Here is a 21,402-nt window from a genome sequence, read left to right as displayed (position 1 = left end):
TTGATTTTTTGTGTACAAGTATAAGAAAGACAATTTATAAATTCATAATACTTCGAAATTTTATCAATAAGGAGGCATTGAGAATTATATTTTTAGCTTTAGTACAATCATTAATACAATATGGTATAATAAATTAGGGTGGAGTAGCATCATCTGTACTTAATCCATTACTTTTTTTTTACACAGAAGATTAAAAAAATTTGTCTAACCAAAAATATGGATTACCTAACAAATTTAATTTATACAGATTTTAAAGTATTAACTAGTGAAGAAATTTATAAATATACTTAGTTTACTAACTTACTACCACAGAAATCAAATAAAACATAAATCTAATCGACATAAATGTCATACTCAAAGACAAAAGTCTACTTTCCCATTAATTGAGTCTAAATGTCATATAGTCCCACGCCGTGGCGTCGCAGTCTAAGGCATCCCGCCTAGGACTCGCAATACGAAATGCGCGCTGGTTCGAGTCCTCATGGGGGAAGAAATTTTCTCATGAAATTTCGGCCAGTGTATGGGACCGGTGCCCACCCAGCATCGTGATGCACTTGGGGAGCTACGATAGGTAGTGAAATCCGGTTGCAAATACCAGCTATAACAGCTGGGAGGATCATTGTGCTAACCACACGATACCTCCATTCTGGTTGGATGATCGTCCACCTCTGCTTCGGCATGCGGGCGTGAGGCCAGCAGCCGGCTGGTCGGTCTAGGCCCTTCACGGGCTGTAGCGCCACGGATTATTATTATTATTATTATTATTATTATTATTATTATTATTATTAAATGTCATATAAGAGCAGCTCTTAAACATGGTGCTAGTTTCAGCCCAAGACTTTATAATAAAATTACAAACCATTTTCCAAATTTGAAATATTTTAAAATTGAAGCTTTCAAAAAAGAAATTTATAAAATTATTCATGATATAATGTTAACAAATGTCGACTATATTCATGTTTTTATTGAATATTACTGGCTTCTGTCTGATTGTCAATTTATATATATATATATATATATATATATTTTTTTTTGCTCTTGTGTGTTATTTATTGGTTTGAATTAAGTTACTTACTGTATTTAGTAAACTGTCCTTGTAAATTTTATGTTACATTATTGGCTAAGACCACACCGTACATGAGTCTGGCTCTTACAGTAGTGGCTAGAAACATTTTTGTTTTATAATTTTAATTTGTACTCGCTAGCTAGTTAAATAAAACATACAGTGAAATTATCTGTTTGTATTCCAGTTTTCACACTAGTCACTGATTGCAATTGCTACCAAATGGCGTTAGGCAAGCATGGTTATAAGAGAAACTTTCTCCATGCATATAACAGGTTCCTATTTAAGAAATCTTACATTATTTACAGCAGATTTTGAAATGATCTCTTTGGCATGTACACATGCATTATCTTCAAATGATCGCAATATCCAGTGACAAAAATTTAATCTACTGCATTTATCGCTAGGAATAAGCTGATGTACTGAGACTGTTTATATGGTTTAATTTTTAAGTAATTTTGTGACATTTCAAGCAGATGTTTTGGACACTCCAGCCTCTTGAGGAAGAGACTACAGGGTAGTACAGACATGCAACAAAAGTTCCAAATTGAAAAGATAACAATGATGACGGAAATTCCTAACCATCTAGAAACATGTGTGAGAGTTGAGAAAGAGAAACGAACTCCAGAAATGATTAACAATTTAAATTATACTAGTAATTGGAAAATGTCACAATTTGTTTCTCTGAACATATTACCTGTGGCCATGCATTGCTGGACAGTGACTCTGAGAGGGAAACTCTTCCAAAACTGAGTGTAGGAGAAGAACGAGGGGATGTAGGAGAAGATCCACGTGCACCATGACGATCACGATCTGTTACGGTCTCCCGTTCTCTAAGTTGGTCCTGGTGATAAATTATAGACACAGTATGATGTTCAATGAACATACTTACATATGCATTGTTTTCAATCATTATAAAACACTCGATTTGTTTACACAAGTTGTTTGAAAGATAATGACAATATGTGTGTTTTTACGTTTTCACAATGAATCAGAATTTGATTTTTGGATATTCCAACATGTCCTGCGACATAACATTTCCAACATTTTGGAACTATGTGACTACACATCTACAGTAAAGACCCAAAACGAATTCATAAAGGAAGTCGTAAAGATTAGGAAAAATCTAGAAATACCAACTGGAAAAGAAAATATAATACTTTAGTATAATCCAATAAATAATTTCAGAGTGAATTGTCATCTCGATCTAGATGAAATCTTAAAAAAAAAAAAAAAGTGAACTATTTACACAGATGGCTCACTCATGAATCCAGATGAAGGAGCTCGAGCAGGTGCTACTTGTCCATATTTTTCATTTAGTGTACTTCCGATATGCAAACTCCTACCTCTTCAAACTTTTTGCAAGTTGATTGGTATATGTTATACTTGCATCACTTATCAAAGCAAGACCACTTTTTCGTCTATCTTTTATGAATGTGATAATTTGTGCTTCAATTTCGGGATGACGTTCATTTCTTGGCCCTCAGAATGATCTTATATTCTTGTTGCAAGTTGACAAGACATCATGCATAAGTCTCCAGTGACAGGCATTCATTTTTGCAGCACTGAATCTATGACTAACATGCTAGTTTCTATGTATTTTGGCGTGCAAGATAACTTTTCCTTTGAAACAAGCACTAAATTACATTTGCTTAGTTACATTCCTCTCCATGACAAGCTACCATAAACTATGTAAATTCACTCACTTCTAGCTTACTAAATTCTGTCTTCTACTTCCAATAAATAACATTATATTGTTGGTCTCGGACACTACTTTCAACAATACATGTTTGAAAAAGACAGTATAGAAACGTGACAGCTGTGCGCACAGAAGAAGGAATATAAAACTTTTTTTATATCTTTGATTTTGGGATGTGCCTTATATTTGGAAATATACGATATAAACATCTGATTTTTAAACCATTATGTATATTCATATTCATGCATTGTCACACACGCAGGTACTTGTTTAGATGTACATAAAAAATACAAGTACATATATTATTATAACCAACCTGTAAAATTGTTGTTCTACGTTTCTCTGCTTCTGTAGCTGCACGTTCCACTGCCAGTTGTTGTTCCAAAGCTGTAACTTCTCTTCGCAGTTCAGCAAGTTGCTCAGTCATAGACTGTCTCAAAGATTCTGCTCCTGATATTTCCCTAAAATAGAATATTATGTCACTACAAACAAACAGTGATCCAAACCACGAACTTCAAGACAGGAAGTAATGGTTGCTTATCATTAGAAAAAGATTTCTTTCTATTATCGTCACTGCTGTCATTGCAGTTAAAGAATATTGGCTGGATCTTGGTATTTAAACATAATCTTTCGTACACATTCCATTGCTCTGTATTTATTAAAAGAAGTGACAGCAATGGTTGTTTGTTTTATATTATAATTCATTACAATAAAATGGATATTACCTTATCTAAGAAAGAAATTACTTTACTTACCAAACAAATTAAGCCAAACTTATATGATTTTATTTTTATTTTTAGTATTCAGAACTGAAAAATAACTGAAATGGCTGAAACATTTTAACAAAAGAAGATAAATTATTTATTTATTTTAGTTGGTTATTTAACGATGCCGTATAAACTACTAGGTTATTTAGCGTCGATGAGATTGGTGATAGCGAGGTGATATTTGGCGAGAATTTGCCATAGATTACCTTGCATTCACATTACAGTTAGGGAAAACCTCTGAAAAAACTCAATCAGGTAATCAGCCCAAGCTGGGATCGAACCTGCACCTGAAAGCAACTTCAGATCAGCAGGCAAGCGCCTTAACCGATTGAGCCACGCCGGTGGCTAAGATAAATAATGTCGTAAAGATTGAAACAAATTCAAGTTGCTAATAACGAATGTCCCCTTCTCGAGAATTTAACACTGCTTGACAATGCCATGACACTAGAAATCAGATGACTGATATCTTCTTGTAAAAGATTATCCGAAGAGTCTGGAAATCACTTAGGGTCTCTACATTCTCCATACATAATGTTACAGCTCTCTGAAGTTTACCTCATACGTGTTCTACAAGATTAAGGATTTGTGACTAAGCAGGCCAAGGCAATAAAGAAATCTTTTCCTGTCAAAACCATTTACAAACTACTCAAGCAGTAAGGGCACAGGTGTTGTTCTGCATGAAAGTGAAACAGTCTTCCCAAGGAAGCAGCAAATGGTCTCACAATTGGTTGCAAAACAGAATTCAAGTATTCAAGTACACGTTATGATTCATTGTTCTTTCGGGAAAACCAGCTCTGCTTTTTTTTCTTTTTTTACTTGGTTATTTAATGACGCCGTGTCAACTACGAGGTTATTTAGTGTCAATGGGATTGGTGATAGTGAGATGGTATTTGGCGAGCTGAGGCTGAGGATACAGCATAGATTAACTGACATTTGCCTTATGGTTGGGGAAAATGATAATGAACTTTGTCATAAGAGTTATTAATCCATAACAAAGGATAATGTCTAAATGCCCAAAAACTAAAGAAGATGCTTTGATTAATTCTCAACCAGAGATATTCTGCAAGTTTTTATTTTTTAATTATAATTTAATAGTCATTCTCAGGGGCAGGTATTTATGGAGATTAATTTTATCATTTGTGTTTTTTAATATTGGTGTCGGTGGAGATAGATTTGTACTCTTGGCAGAGATTAATGGAAATTTTGGAAAATACAATTGTTTTGGAAGTGGAGTATTAACTCAATATGAATATTACTTTTTAAATAATTAACATTAAAGGTTCGTTGGATTCTGATAAAGGTACAGATGGCTAATAGACAATATTTGTTGGATTGAGGCTGTATTTAACACACATTCATTAGAAATGAAAAAAGTTTGCAGCCCTCAAATTAATACTTTCAAATTATTAGTGAAATGTTAAATTCTCCATTTTTGAGCTCACTATGTAATCAGAACATCTGGAATATCATGTAATGTAGCCTACTCGGATATATAACAAATTCAAGTGAAAAAAAGAAGAAAAATAAACTCAGAATATGAAATTCGCTATAAAATGACGCAATAGTAATAATTCGAGAATGTGTTCATATTTCGCTATTAGAACTCTATTTCACGATTTGTTGTGATTGTTTATCCAATATTATTAATCAGAATCACATAATTCGTAAAGATTAGTAAAAATCAATTGTATATCTAATATGTCGTGATTTTCGCGATCTCCATAAATACACATTCTAATTGGTAACACATGTCAGCATAACTCCAGCTGAAAGCAGAAGCAAAGCTTATATTACAAAGTAGAATATCTGGTTTAAATATACACAAATTCATTTCTATTACATACTTGTCTCTCGCCTGCTTCAGTTGGCTGCATTGTGCTTCTTGGAGCTCTAAGTTTGTTTTATATTGCGCTGCTTCCTTCGTTGCAGCTGCTAGACGTGACTCCAAAGCTGATACTGTAGATCGCAATGTTATACACTGTTCTCTGGCCACTCTTTCCTGTTCTGCTAATGATGCCACTCGGCCTTGAACATCGTCTGAAAAGTTTAACGAGACGGGCTTTAAGAATATGACCAAAATCATTCAGCTGGAACAATAAGATGGTTGCCAGAAGTGACATATTACGTTTATTTGAGTTTATTGTTCAGGTGACACAAAATCAATTCCAGCACCTAACAAATGTGAGTGTAAGTAATTTGTGGTAAACAATATTGTAAATGTAAACATGTTTCCTTTGGACACAACTGCAGTAGTAATATGTAACAATTTTTATGATTACTTTCACTCTCTTTTTCACTTGGGACTTTACTGTTGAAGACAGCAAGAAAATACAACATTTATCACACAGTAGAGTTGCATACGTGATCATTTATTTGCAACAAGGAGGACAAAGTGAAAGCCAGAATAAACCATGATACCACATGCCCATGTACATGGCCTGGTTCTGACCTACTGTTAATATAAGGATATTCTACAAACTTCAAACTTTGTACTTGGATACATAGTGTGTCACATTAAATGTTGTTAACACACTTATAAATTTATTTTCAATAGAAAAAGCACTGATTCAATATGAAAAACTTATCAGATTACCAGGAAACAATTGGGATTCATACAGTCCTCTCTGTAGATTGAAAACTCAAAAAAGTTTCATATCCATTGTTCAAGAATTGAAACAGAAAATCAATATCCCGAATTTAAAAGAAAACTTACAAATTAAACCAAACCCTTTAACTCTATTAAATATAGAATATAACCTAAATTTAAGTGAAGAAATACTGAAATCAGAAGTAAACCAGTGTTTACTGAAACAATTGTCTTTAGAGACAATTAAAATTAGGTACCCTCCACAAAACTGCCTTCATTTATACACCGACGGATCCTTGATCTCCAGAGAACAAGGTGCCGGTGCAGGTGTTACGTGCTGTCTCTTCTCACTTTATAGATCACTTGGATATGGAACAACAAGTTTTGATGGTGAAATCATTGCAATAAGTGAATGTCTCAGGAATCTTCTTTGCCACATCAATACATTTAGGAATGCAGTTATATTGTCAGACTCCAAAGCAGCTATTCTATCAATCGTCTCTAAACACACACCTTCATCTCAAACAGCAGAAATAACTAAAATGCTCTCTCAATTAATATCACTCAATAAAAGAATTGTATTCCAATGGATACCATCCCATTGTGGAATCCTGGGAAACGAGGATGCGGATGCTTTAGCAAAGAAGGGCAGCACTGCTACTTACAGACCTGTTACTAAATCTACGTATTATTCTGTGAAGAGATTCCACAGTTAATTCTCGATTTACCACGAAAATCGTCTGTGGCTGCATTTAGATTGGCTAAACACCTGCATAGAATTGGAATATATCAGTCCCCTAACTGCCCATTGTGCAACTCAAACCAAGAAATGGATTCAGAACACCTCAAAATCTGTGCTTCATTGGCTGGTCATGATAATATCTTTGAAAAATATTGGAGTGCAAGAGGTCAAATGACTTTATTGTCAAACGCCTGGCATTAGAAAACAACAACAACAATTTATTTTCAATGCAAGAAAAAGAAATATATATATATATATATATATATATATATATATAATGTGTGACTCTGTGTATGTACTCTATTTGTGGGAATTGAACTGATTTCACTGCATGTTTCATCAAAAAAATTATGTTTGCTTATTATTGAATATCAAAACTGTTTCATATGAAACAGTTGTTTCAGTCTTTTCAGTTTCATTCAGTGTTAATGTGTTTTGCATTCTTAAATCAATTACTACACAGAAAAGAGTCACAATTACATCCAAACATTCCACACATCAGGGCTAAACTGTAACAGGAAGGTACTGAAAATTTTACACTATCAGCATTGAAAGCGGAGATGTGATGACATAATAAACAGCAGTGGATTAATCAAAAATGTTTTAAATCTTATAAAATAAAGTAGGAATATATTTAGGAGATATTAAAATAAAAAAGACACAAATATAAAACACAAATTTATTTAACAAAACTGCAATTACTAGGTAGGTAAACACTTACTATCCTTAAAAATAATACCAGCTGGTGACTAAAGTCATAAACTCAGCAAGAGGGAAAACCATAATTCAGCATCAAGATACAAACATATATGCGCATTTTTTATGAAGATGTGAGGGAAATGCTCATAAACAGTATTACATATAATTAAATGAATATCTTCCCATTGTTGTGCAAGGCCACCTAAAATAAATGCAGTCATTTGTTTTCTCTTTATTACTCATAAATTTGACTGAAATGGCACTGATATAAAAAGTGTTATTATTTTAAAACCCATATATCGCGTTAAATATCAGTCCCATCAATATTTTTCAGAGAACAAAAACTTTCGGAAACATTTTTGAAGCAACTTCTGTTATGTAACATTCTCCTAAAAATCAATAATAATCGAGATATTTCGATTTATTTACTTCCGATCCCCTTATAACCCCCTTTCCAAAGAAAGTATTTTGAATCCCACATTGCCTGATATCGAAGTAGAACTAACTTATTTTACATATCAATTTTCATAGAAATTAGTTCAGCCATTTTCGCGTGAAAAGGTAACAAACATAGAGAAAGACAAACATACAAACAAATATTTCAAAAATGCGATTTTCGATTTCAAGATAATTAATTATACAGAATTATGCAGAAGCTCCTGCTGAAGCAGATAGAGTTGGTTTGAAGGTCACTGAAATAAGGGACTACTACATCAAAGGTACCGACGCGAAGTGTCCATACTTATAATTCTCTATAAGCTGGAAACTCTAGCTGATCTCTGGGGTAATGGCAGACTACTTTGCATTTACATTTGGAATTTGTCTACCCCCAGAAGCATTAGTGTGTGTGTGTGTGTGTTCTGAGGCCTCATCCGAATGATAAATAACCCAAAGGTATATAACATTGAATAATTTTTTAAAGGGAAAAAATTGTTCTGAATCCGGGTATCGAACCCGGGACTTTTGGCTAAGTACCCCAATACTCTACCACTGAGCTATCCAGGAACTGTACCAGACTCCGGGCCTATTCTTCCCTTTATATCCACATACCTGAAGTGGGTTATCAGACGGCAGAGAACCCAACACTGAGTGCACACTATACTGTGTGGCTTTAATTGTGGTTTCATGCTAACAAACATGGGTATATATTATGCAAATCTGACTTCCAGGTTTAGCTTCCTGTAAAGTTGACATGAATAATTTTTTTTTTTTAATTGTGCAGTCTATAGAGAATTAATATTATTGTTGATTAGTTAACTGTACAAAGGTCTGAACCTCACAAGTGATACCAACAAGGCACCACTTATGAGGCAACTAAGCCAGAAGATAATGGGGTATGGTGGCCAGTTCCCTTCCCCCTCCATTGTATGCATCACTGACCAGCTACATATTAAACTAATCAGACTTCAGATGTATACAAACAAACAATTGTTGTTTCTCTAATGCATATTGTCAAGTAAGATGTACTGCCTGATAATAGATGTAGTCTTAGAAAAACGTTTTATCGCACAGATACTTTATGCATCCCAGAAGTGAGGTAGTATGCATATCAGACAGACAATAAAACAAAAATAATTTTATTACCTCAACTAGTCCTTCTCTTACGAACCAGGTCGCTCGTCCACTGATTATGCGCACTGCTTCCTTTCTGGGATTTATAAAGTATCTGTACAACAAAACTTTCTTCTGAGACTGTACATAACCAAAACCTCAATCAGAGGTAGAATTAATATTATATATTTAATATCCAATTATAAAATAATTATGAAATTGCTTTAATGACTCATTTGTACATAGTCCAGATGAGCTTACTTAATACGCTAGGGGGTGAAACCTAACCATTTTTCTCCCATTACTACATAAGCTAGTGGATTACGGCGATTTTCTAGTTTGCAGGTTGAATTTTATTTTGTCAACTTCGTTTCGAATTCCGGTACTGAGAAATACTACAACTGGTAGTGATTTTATAACTGTTATGTTGGCAGCAGTGGCAGAAGTTGTCGTAGTTTAAATTCTGAAAATTCAAATTGTTCTAGGTTTCTGAGTCCATTACTGGAAGCTAGTGAAATCTGAACATACTAATAATTAATTAATATCAGTATTAATATTAATACGTAATAGTTGTTGTATGTATTGCTTTGTGTTGTGGTTACAATTCAAGATTAGAGTCAGGTAGGCTAAGTGTAAATGAATATATTTCGTGTGATACATACCCTTGGGTAATCGACAGAAATACTATTTCATATTTTAATTAATTTCTTTCGTGTTTAGACTTTTATTACTATAATGGAGTAAATATTCTTAAGCATCCATTTCAACGTGGCTTTCGTTTTCAGAATGCATACTAATCATTTCACGTGATCAAACTAAATACATTTTTAGGTTAGGTCTGGTGAATCGTAAACTGTTTAATCAAAGCAATGAATTTCATGTTGTAAGACAAAATACATTTTAATATTAGATCATACAGTAAGCTAGTAACTACTAATATAATGTGCGAGAGGTGCAGAAGGAAAATATACGTAGCTACTCTTTCACAAATTATTTATTGAACCATTTAGAAAACACCTCTCCAACATAAAGATAAGATGCAGTAAATAAGCAAGTCATTGTTATTGTCAATACTATTATTATTATTGTACGTACATGGCATTGTGATTTTACCATTTTTTGGTGATATCTAGTATCAGTTGGCAACACTGCAGAGACAGCCAAATTAACCTTTTAGGAACTCACTCTACCTGGATTATAGCCTTTCTCCTCACAAACAACGTACATATAACAAACCAATAACGTTCAAGTTTGTCCTACAATTCTCCACTTTCATTACATATTACATGAAAATAAAACTCACTAAGTGCATCAGAAAGATTGCGTTCTTGTTTTTCCCACGAGGCTTGCTGAGCACTACTGGCAGCTTGCAGTGACTCCAACTGTCGCAGAAGTGGTCGTGTTGCTACTGAGACAGACTGTGCTAATTCTTCATTCCGTGCTTCTGCTCTCTCTAATCGACGCAACAGGTCACTGCATTCTTGTCGAATAACTGCTTCACGACTAAAAAAAAAATATATTCATTGCAATAAGTGACATATAAATAAAAATAAATACCCTTCAAAACAAAATCTGCATTTCACTGTACTCACCAATAAAATAAATACAAGATTAAAGAAGATATAGCCTTTGGTTAAGCAGTATACATACTCTGAATGTTTTTCCTCTGATTGACGCAGTTTAAGTCGAAGATCTTCAACCTGTGCCAATAACTGTTCCTTTTCTTCCTGTGCAGTGCACTGAGCTTCTTCTAATGCAGACACTAATTCTTGTTTTGCCGATATTTCTACACTTAGAGTTGCCTCTCTCAACTCCTTGTCGAGACCAGCAACAGTTTTCTTACTTTCAGCCAGCTCCCTGCAAATAAGTCATATAAGATGATGCAAATTCATAATACACACACTTCTATAAACTGGAAATCTACACTCACAGTTCTGTGAAGTACTGAATTTAAAATTATGTTTGTGCAAAAATCTCGAATAATTTATTCAACAACATTGAAATTATAATATCTTTGAAAAATATCGGAGTGCAAGAGGTCAAATGCCCTTTATTGTCAAACGCCTGACATTAGAAAACAACAACAACAACAACATATTGAAATTCTCTTTTGTTTCATGTTTTTGTATAATATGTTGGAACACTATTGAAATTCTCTTTTCTTGTTGTTGCTATAATCTTTTCACTGTAAGAATTATCCAACAGTAAACAATAACATGTGACTGAAATATGGCTTGATTGGCCGCAGCTCAGCATCACAGACGATCTTGCATACTGTTGTACACTCTGTTTCATGTTAAATATTTTCTGTTACTCGTCAAAATAGGCCAAGTCTCACTACTATGCATTCATTTGTTTAGGAAACAGTTACTTTCTAATTAATTAAATTATACTGAACTTTCGTGTAAGGTCAGTTGTTGTCAGACAAAGCTGTTGTTCCTCTCTTATGTTTAACTACACTCACTGAGGATGCAGAAACCGTAATACCAAATGCTTATGTGGACAAGAAGCTCGAGTCAAGTGATGTCAGTTTCTTACAAGAAACAGACTACCTTGGTATTACTGTTTGTATTCATCTGCTTCGTTGGGAAATTCATAGTAAATATCAAATATAAAAGTATTTTTCCTTTTACATTATAATGTCATAGATATGAGTCGTTAATGTTTTATCGTATTTACCTATTATAATCCTGTCGCTCTTATTTCCGGCAGCCAATCACGTTGCAGGTCAGCTATATTTAAACGTGTGCATCTTCTCATTCATTGCTGCTGTTGTTATGCACTTCCTAAGGCTCAATAAATACTTAACATAATCGCCCATCATTTTTGTTCTTTCGTTGGCATTCGCAGAAAGCACACAAGGACATTATTTGCTCAATTAGAGTGCATATGATTTATTATCATAGGAGTTACGACATAATAATGTTTAATGGTGCAGCAAATAGATTCCTCATCTGGTAGCTCGGCAATGAAAGAACAAAAATGGCGAACGATACTACCACAGTCTAGTATATACAGTCACGAAGCTCAATACTTACTGAATATGCATACATAGATAGTTGCTAACCACCAGGATCGCTACTATCGCCTCATCACAGACCCTTTGCAACAGACGATAAAATGTATTGTACTTTCGATATCGTGTTCTTTTGAAAAAATTAACACCTTCCTTCCACTATTTAAATATGAAACACATAAGGTTTATATATTATTTTCATAAAGTATATATTATATTTTATTAACTCACCTTCCTGGATCTTTCGGAAGAAGGATAACTCTGACCTCTTTTTCTTACAATTTATAGTACTATAGTAGTAGTACTTACTACAAACGTCTCCTTGTTCCACATTATTATTCAAATTATTGTATTTTTGCCATTTACAGTTTATTAGAACCAACAACGAACATTTCACAATTTACACAACTTTTCACAACAATGCAAAATACGTCACAGTCTATTCGCATCTTACCAGGCTATAATGTATGTTCGGGTTCTCTATTTCAGTGTATGGAGGTCAGTGAAATATTATATTATAACTTTATTGTATATCATTGCTAAGTTTTATTTAGTGTAATGTGTCCATAAGTTCCGTTTACTTCTTGTTGCATAATATGTTGCAGAAATAATTACAAAACTGTGTTATTTTAATGTGAAGAGAATTTTACATGTTAACATAATCTATTCGCATCAACATTTTAAGTTTAGAATTGAAGCTATTTTGAGGTTTAATAAAAAAAAAATTTATATTGTGATTTTAATTTAGCACATCTACCTTCCTGAATTGTAGACAGAAAATTCAGCATACCACTCCTATGACATTAGTGTATGTACGATTGTGTTACTTCGTCTCTTAGGTAGTAGATAAATACAATAATTCAGTACTCAATTGTAGTATTAAAATGCAGACAAACTGAATGTGTGGGTTATCATGTTTAATTATAATCTATAATTGCGAATATAGGAATATAAGTTAAATATAGTAAACATAGCCTATAATTTCCATATGAATAACATACATACGTAATGGCAGGGCATTGGAGACCATTAAAATTAGACAGAAAGGGGCAACTCGTACAGTAAATATATTCCCGGTCGGGGCAAGTTACCTGGTTGGGGTTTTTTCCGGGGTTTTCTCTCAACCCAATATGAGCAAATGTTGGGTAACTTTCGGTGCTGGACCCCGGACTCATTTCACCGACATTATCACCTTCATCTCATTCAGACGCTAAATAACCTAAGCTGTTGATAAAGCGTCGTAAAATAACCTACTAAAATAAATAAAATACAGTAAATATAACCTATAATTTCAACATATCTAAATATCCATGCAGTGCAACTGAAAATTATTGAATCGTGCATAAATGAATGTACAAGGATTTCGCAATATTTAATCGAAATAAAGACAGGTATTACACATACAAACAATGTAATTTTCACACCAAAAATAATATTACACCTTAACTCGCAAGTGAATTATGTCTCAAGTGTCTCATAATCATTGTTTTAAATTTTATTAATGCAAATACACTACATTTTAGAGAAATACATGTTACTCTTTATGCATTCCAACTAATTTATATGGTTGAAATGCCGCCCTTCATGATTGGGTTAAGCGAGTCACATGGTCTGCCTTACGGCCTGTATTAGATCATGATGGCAATGACAAAGTCTATTGTTCCTAGTACTCACAGCGCCCCAAGCGGCTAACAACTATCGCGAGAAATGCAAAAAATCATCCCAAGCTTCGTAACTGTATATACTAAACTGTGATACTACCTACTTAGACTTTATAGAGCCTTCACTTCCTAAGGCGTAAGCAAAGAGGAGGAGTCACGCTGGAAATATCAGCGACACTTTTATAAAATTCAAATTTTCTTTTAAAATAAATATAAGGTGATGGATGGTCTTCAAATACTGAAATATATTTTACTGTGGTGCGTGTTTTTAACTAGAAGCCAATCACGAGTATGAAAGCCACGTGCGTTTGTTTACATTAGGATTATTCTAATTATTCTAATAGCGAAAAGATTGTAGGGACTGGATCAACAACAACAACAAAAGAGAATTTCAATATTGTTCAAATAATAGACACAAACATGAAGTTGTGATCAAAACTATCCCTTTGCAAACAGGAAAATAAAATGTAAACTTAATTATATTTTGTACAAATATAGTATCAACGAACTTTTTAGCCAGCTCAAAGGATTCCTTAACTGTCTCCAATTTATGAGTTGTGTCATCTAGCTGTCCTCGAAGACTGGCTAGCTCTTTCTCTTGGCGTTTTGTGCGAGCTGTTAATTGATGAACAGCTTCAATCTGTGTCCTCTCCACCTCATCTTTGGCAGCAAGTGAACGCTTCAGTCGCTCCACTTCTTCACTGAAGACATCAAGTTGATCCCTGAAGCAATAAATTTTACAAATAAACATTTTTCTTAAAAAGTCTCTTTACTTTTACTTATACAGATGAAGATAAAATGCACCATATTAATGAAAACTGTATGCTGAAATAAATTCTCTAACAATAATGTTAAAACTTTTTAAATTAACAAGTTTTGAAATGCAGTGTTAACTAATAGAAACTCACTAATTATCATCATCTTCCTAACAGGTGATAGTTCTAGAAGGACTGTTCCGGTCTACAAAAGTTTTCCCGCCATCTCTTCACAAGGCGACCCAGTGATCTTTTCCCTGTTGGTCTGTAGTTCAAGATCACAGAAACTTACTAATAATGTGCTTTACCTTTGTGATTAGTTTCCACCTGGATTTTAGTCATTATCAAACATTCTAGTGAGATCTTGCGCATTCTTCCAGTTTCTTCTTGCTGGGTGATATTGTGATGGGAAGAGATAAGAGGTGTAGATAGTGGTATGTAGCGCATTTTGAAATTCAGTTGAGTGTTGAGGATGTCTTGAGTTTGTGTTTTTGTGCATGTATATATTTCGTATTCAGTTAAATTAACAAAATACCATTCACTGCAAGGCAATGAGTGATATACATATTGTGGTTTGCAAAATTTGAAAGCGTAACATTAATTCTGCATTGTTTCTGCAATGAGTTAGTGACTGGAGATCTCCAAATTACAAAGGGATTAGTTTCTGTGAAAACCCGAGCATTGTATGATTAATAGAAATGCTCGCAATTCAAGTTTAAAAGTTTCTGGAGTTGGAGTAGTGATGTCACACATCCCACCTCTGTTAATCTTGTTTGCTACGTCAGTGGTCGGTGTGGCTTTCCTAGTTAAGTTCTTGGTGTTGTAATGTATCTAATAGTTATTTCCACGAGTCATTGCCAGAATTAGGCCATTGACTATCAATTCCAGCCCTGGAGAGGTCATGTTCTAAGACTATGGAAAAAAAAAAAAACAGTGAGAATACAGATCATCAAACAACCACAAACTGGCATGTCTGCGGTGAATGTATCCTTTCAGCAACTCATCAACATTGCTCCTGCTGTTGTGAAATTGTCATGATAAGAGATGTAAAGGGAAGTGCTGAATGCATTTACATTTTATGTCTTTCATGCTATTGTACTAATCAGAGACACACTGAGCACTGCTAAAATAACAGTAACAGATACACTTTGTATATTACTCTTACAGACTGTTTACTGAATTAATTCTTGGAACCCCCTATATATAACCTATATACAACAATAGATAATACAGAATCCATTTGTTAATTCCTGATTATGACAGAAATATGAACCCAAACTTGAAAACAAGATCTCAAAATGGCCTAAAACTTTAAAATATGATCTAGAATCCGAAAACACAGAAAAGTGACCAAAAAATATCTTAGAATTATAGATTTTTAGAATGTGGAGACATATTATAGGATTTATAATTAAACGAGCAATGTCTCTGACACAAAAAAAAAAGACACATTATCAAAATCTGGGCCCTGATGATGATTATTATTATTATTATTATGATGATGATGATGATGATGATGATGATGATGACGATGACGACAATGTTGATGATTATAATTACAATTTTATAAAATACTTATATTCATCTTACTTTTGATTCTTGACAATGTTATCTGTTTCCTTTTCTTTGGCCCGTAACTTTTTAATAATGTTTGAGTGTTGTAGTTGTTGCTTTGAAAGTTTTTCTCCCTCATCTCTTAGTTCACGGATAATCTCATCTTTCTCTGCCACAAGTGATTCCAGCTCCCCCATTGACAACCGAGATGCTGCATCTAGTTTTGCTTGCTGAAAATAGAGAATTTAAATATTTTATTTCTGGCTTAATGGAAAACAGAAAAATATTTATATATACATATTGATTACACACTTTTAACACTGTATCACTTAGGAACCGGAATATGTTTATGTCTAAGCCGAAACTAGTCAACTAGGTATTTACAAATTTAGTTAACATTTAACACATAAAAGTGATTATCATAAACATATTTCTAAATATTTACATGCTAATACGAAGATTACCTCTGTACTCTGAAATAATAATCATGTTTAGTATTAAAAAATATTATGTATGTAAGATATTCAATATACAGTAGAATTCCTCGTATCCAGCAACTGTGGGACAAAGCCAGTGCCGGATAATTGGAAAATACGTTTATAGGTTATGTAAAGACATACTACTGCACAAACATTTTTTTCCATGTTGAAATTTAGTAATTTTCATATAGATATTTAAAAATAAAGTTTTGAAATACGTATAATGTTTATTTTTAGTACTGAATACAGTAATGTATATTCATCAGTTTATAATTATTGTAATACAAAATAGCATAAAAAATACTAAACATTTTCATAGCAGCCATGTGACATGAAGAGCAATGTAGCCAACATCGCAACTATGAAGATGAAGTAGCTCTCGATGATTTGAACCTCTTTAACATATCTCTAATGTATTCTTGTTACTATGTATCACACAAATGAAACTTTTATGCGCTGTAGGAACAGAGAATTTCACACTTTCCTATTTAGACTCATCCAACACCCCTTCGAAACGGGCGAGTTCAAGTGTTAAATTTAAAGATATCATTTGCAAGGCCCAAGAGATAGGGGTTTTCCATGTTTTCACGCATGAACAATGTGAAGAGTGAACAATATGTGGCATGTGGGATCCACAAAAACAAGTCACATCTTTGTCTGACTCTTCCCTTTTGTATGAATGACTTTTTTCTTTGGCCTAGCCAAAAGTGCCCTTGTTTTGGTATTGCCAGTTATTTGGGTGCTGGATACGAGGGATTTTACTGTACTAATGCATGTCTAACTGAAAACCAACAATAATTTAAAGTTACATTAAATAAATCAAATTAATTTTAATTTCATTAATTGTTCTAACTTTCAATGGAACTACATGCAGTGTCAGTTTAAAATATACTACAGTTCTCACAGCGTTTTATAAATATTATTAGCAAATTTATGGGATTATACAAAGTATCCCAGTTGGTGCCCAGTCAGGAATGCACACATGAACCATGCATGGGCGTTATTATCAATCCATAACCTCCCACATATAGTCATATAACTTTGATTAATACTACCATACATTAAATTACATTTTTTATTTCATAATGAGTACTAACCTGTAATATAAGAGTTATTCAAAGTGTTGTCCATCTACATTCACATATTCCTGACATTTTTTGTAAAAATTGTCATTCCCGTGCAAAAGTTCTCCTTCTGTAATTCTTCTAATTTCTGTTCATATACTTCGTTCATAAAGTTCGTCTATAATGTGAGGGTAATTCCTGTAGACTACATTGTTTAGGGTTTCCCACAAATAATAGTCGCACACGGTAAGGTCTGGGGAATGTGCAGGCCATAACTCTCTAGAAATGATCCTGTCATCAAAAACCTCCTTATTAATTCCAAAGAAACTCAGACAATGTGTGCTAATGCAGGATCTTGTTGAAAATATGCATTTTGTCTCTCATTATCTAACAACAATTTTAAAAAAGTGGTGTGAATATTTGTATGCATTATCTTCCTCAATTTACTGCATCTTAAAAAAAATATAGCTTGCAGTACACTACACCATATGTCAACTTTTCAATATGCAACAGAATTTCGAGTTTTAGTAGATTACTTGTATCAGTGTTCAAATATCTATTGTTGTATGGAGCAACACGACCATGTAAATAAACCTAGCCTCATCTCAGAAAATTATTGATTGTGAATCAACCAGCAATGTTCTGTAAAACCCAATTACAGAAAATAACTCGACTTATATTGTTATGCAGCCATAAATTACGAACTACAGTCACTCATTATAAAAAAATATTCAGTGAGGTTTGTTGAGGACAGTCGAGTTTTCATTCAGAGCCGGCTCTGGATGAAAACTCAAGCGTCCCCCACTAACTTCACTGTATAACTGTGTGCATTGTATTATTAATCGAAGTTATATAATTAGGAATATGCGGGGGTTATGGATGAATAATGGCACAACAAAGAATTGGCACACATGCATGGTTAGTGCACATGTTCCAGCCCTAAGCTTGCATCTTCCTGCTAAACTGGTTAAACCTAGTAGTAGTGGATTAACTCTATAGGAGCATAAAAGAATAGAAGGCTAAACCCTGAATCCCTGAAGTAAAATTTATTACAATTAATAATCTTTTCTTTTCTCTGTCTGCTTGATTTAAGATTATGATGTTTATTATTACTGTTGTTCTTGTTCTTGTTATTATCATTATCATCATAATCATTATTATTAGGGAGAAAGACATTTGGGGAGGCTGAGTCGTAGATAGAATTTGAGAGAGGTGGCGAGGTTATGTGAGGGTGGCAATGAACTCCAGGTTCCTTAATAGCCATTTGTAAGTAGTAATTATTATTATTATTATTATTATTATTATTATTATTATTGTTGTTTTATTTTTTTTTCAAAGTGCACTTAGTCATTTACTAATCATAATACATTTTATATATCCTATTTCATAATAACGAACACATTGGACAATGGTGTAGTATGTTTTAGTAACAACTATTACTAGAAACAGTGTGTGTTCGAAACAGACTAAGTGAACTGAAAATCAAGAACGGAGTGATAAAAGTGTCAATTGTGAATGAATTAGAGGAGTGTAATAGGAAGTTAAGAGAAACAACAGAGATAATGAAAATAGGTGAAGAGTATGGTGGGGGAGGCTAGCTAGGATAGTGAAGTATAAATTGTAGAATATTAGTGAGATCTGAAAATGGAATGTACACAAGAATCAGACATAATAACGAACATACTGGACAATGGTGTAGTATGTTTTAGTAACAAGTATTATTAGAAACAGTGTGTGTTCGATATAAATGAAATGAAAATCAAGAACAGAGTTGTAAAAGTGTCAATTTTGAATGATCTAAATTAAGTTGTTAGGTTTTAAAGGAGGGAATACTGATCAATTTAAATGGGGTCGAAAGTTAAATTATAAGAGCATCCACAAAAGGTATATCTGTAATGAATGTACTTGTGGCACTAGATACAAAATTGTGAGGTCCACGTTACATAGATGTAAATATTGACATCAAATATATATCATATCATATCCTATTTATACTATACAATCCAAAGAATAAGAATGTAGCTTTTCAATTTTATTACATAAACTCAGAAATTTAACATCTCTGTAAATACAAATTTAATGGTGATGTTCTGTATCTCTTTTTTACTACATGGCATATATTAAATTGTCGTTAGTGATTACAGTAAAACCCCGTTTTAATGTTCCCGTTTTTAAGCAATAATCTGTTCAGACCCAGCCAAACTGCCATAAGAATAACGTAATTAATTCCTACTTTTAAAGAAACCCGGTTTAAGGAAAATCCTGCTTTTAAGGAATACTTTTCAAGCGATTTTGTGATAATGAAGCTTGAAATATCGATTTGACTTTCAACAATCAATAGTACTGGCATATTGAATAGCGCATCTCAATTGATAGTAATGTGTTGCCAAGTGGCGACACTATTCTTTATCGTTCTTTATGGTCTAGTTTTGTGTTGCTTTCACAGAGTGGTTGCTTTGCGTGCTTTGTTCTCATGTTCCCAGGCCATATAATCTCGGCACAGCGATATTTCCTGGCCTCCCCATTCACCTCACCTTAACATCAGCGACTATTTTCTGTAGGGTTACCTGAAGTCAAAAGTGTACGTAAACAGGCCCGGAACAATTGATGACCTGAAGATTGGCATTGTCCAGGAAATCGCCAAATGTTGGAAAGAGCAACATGTAACTTCAGGGAAAGACTTGAAGAGTGCATGGAGAGGTACGGACAACATTTGACAGACGTAATTTTCAAGACAGCCTAAATGTATGTAAGAATATCCAAATGGCACATATGGCCAGATTTTTCGGCATTAACAAATTTGTTGATATACATAACCACTGTGTTATTTCCATTTGAAAGCCATTCATCTCCTTTGGCGCACTTTGTATAAATCATGATTTTTTTTAAGATCAACGTTAGCATGTGTTCCCAGGGAAAGCATGAGAAATTACAATCTCTTTACAACAAAAATTCGAAATATCTTTTCTAAATGCATTAAAACAGTCAGCTCATCAGTAATAATTATGATCATTTTACATTTTAAATTGATACATACATATCCACATAAATAAATAAATCAAATATTTTTATTATACTAATATAGTTGTTCTTATTATTGTTTAATGCCTGGCATATGGCAATGAAGCCATTAGCGCTTTATACTAATATAGTGAAAAATGAAATATTTACCTCCAATTGTTTCCAAAGTGTTTCTTTCTCCCTGATAGCTTGCTGGAACTTGCGTTCTAATGTAGATAATCTCTGAGTGTATTCTTCTGTAATTTGATGAATATCCTGCGATTCTGCTGCTCGAGATTGGACCGTAGCTTCTAATTGGCTAAAAGTAATAATAAGATTAATTTAACTTTAATTAATGTATTTATGACTAAAGAACAGATTAAAAGATATTAAATGATAACAATACCATAGAGTATAATACAAGGAATGTGGTGTACATTTCGAATAATTTTAGGCCTAGGTCACAAGATTCCAAAATCTAATAATACACAACTGACAAGCAAACATTCATATGGGGCAGATAAAAATGTTAAAAATGATAAAAGTAAGTTTACCTGAGGCCATTTACAGAAAGAAAACACAATTTCATGGAAAGATTTATTGGAACAGACACAGCAATTGCTGAAGTATTTTTCAAGATATTTCCAACCGGAACTGAAACATATGTCACATCTTGGGTTCAACTTTTGTATCCTGTATCGTCGAAGTCTGTCACTTGGGATCGGAACCTGTGTGTGACAGCCGTCTGCACCTCTTTGTTGATCC

General features: G+C 33.5%; 1 protein-coding gene across 4 annotated transcripts in view; it reads right to left on the bottom strand.

Moving 5' to 3' along the window:
- The window catches only part of LOC138713642 (TATA element modulatory factor-like), a 76,043-nt gene that overhangs the window by 16,891 nt on the left and 37,750 nt on the right, over positions 1–21,402 (bottom strand). For all 4 annotated transcript variants that reach the window (XR_011335965.1, XR_011335964.1, XR_011335966.1 and 1 more), the window contains exons 9-16: positions 20,809–20,956; positions 16,131–16,324; positions 14,295–14,507; positions 10,759–10,965; positions 10,412–10,611; positions 5,374–5,566; positions 3,079–3,223; positions 1,761–1,907 (exon numbers count right to left, since the gene is read on the bottom strand). Coding sequence is in view for 1 of the 4 variants with exons in the window: in XM_069845897.1 (XP_069701998.1) it covers positions 1,761–1,907; positions 3,079–3,223; positions 5,374–5,566; positions 10,412–10,611; positions 10,759–10,965; positions 14,295–14,507; positions 16,131–16,324; positions 20,809–20,956 (1,447 nt within the window). In the remaining 3 variants the exon portion in view is untranslated. The remainder of the gene's footprint in view (positions 1–1,760; positions 1,908–3,078; positions 3,224–5,373; positions 5,567–10,411; positions 10,612–10,758; positions 10,966–14,294; positions 14,508–16,130; positions 16,325–20,808; positions 20,957–21,402) is intronic.

Source organism: Periplaneta americana, chromosome 14 (genome assembly GCF_040183065.1).
Source record: "Periplaneta americana isolate PAMFEO1 chromosome 14, P.americana_PAMFEO1_priV1, whole genome shotgun sequence".
NCBI lineage: Eukaryota > Metazoa > Arthropoda > Insecta > Blattodea > Blattidae > Periplaneta > Periplaneta americana.
The sequence above is the reverse complement of the archived record's forward strand: the minus strand, read 5'-3'. Positions and strand labels throughout refer to the sequence as shown.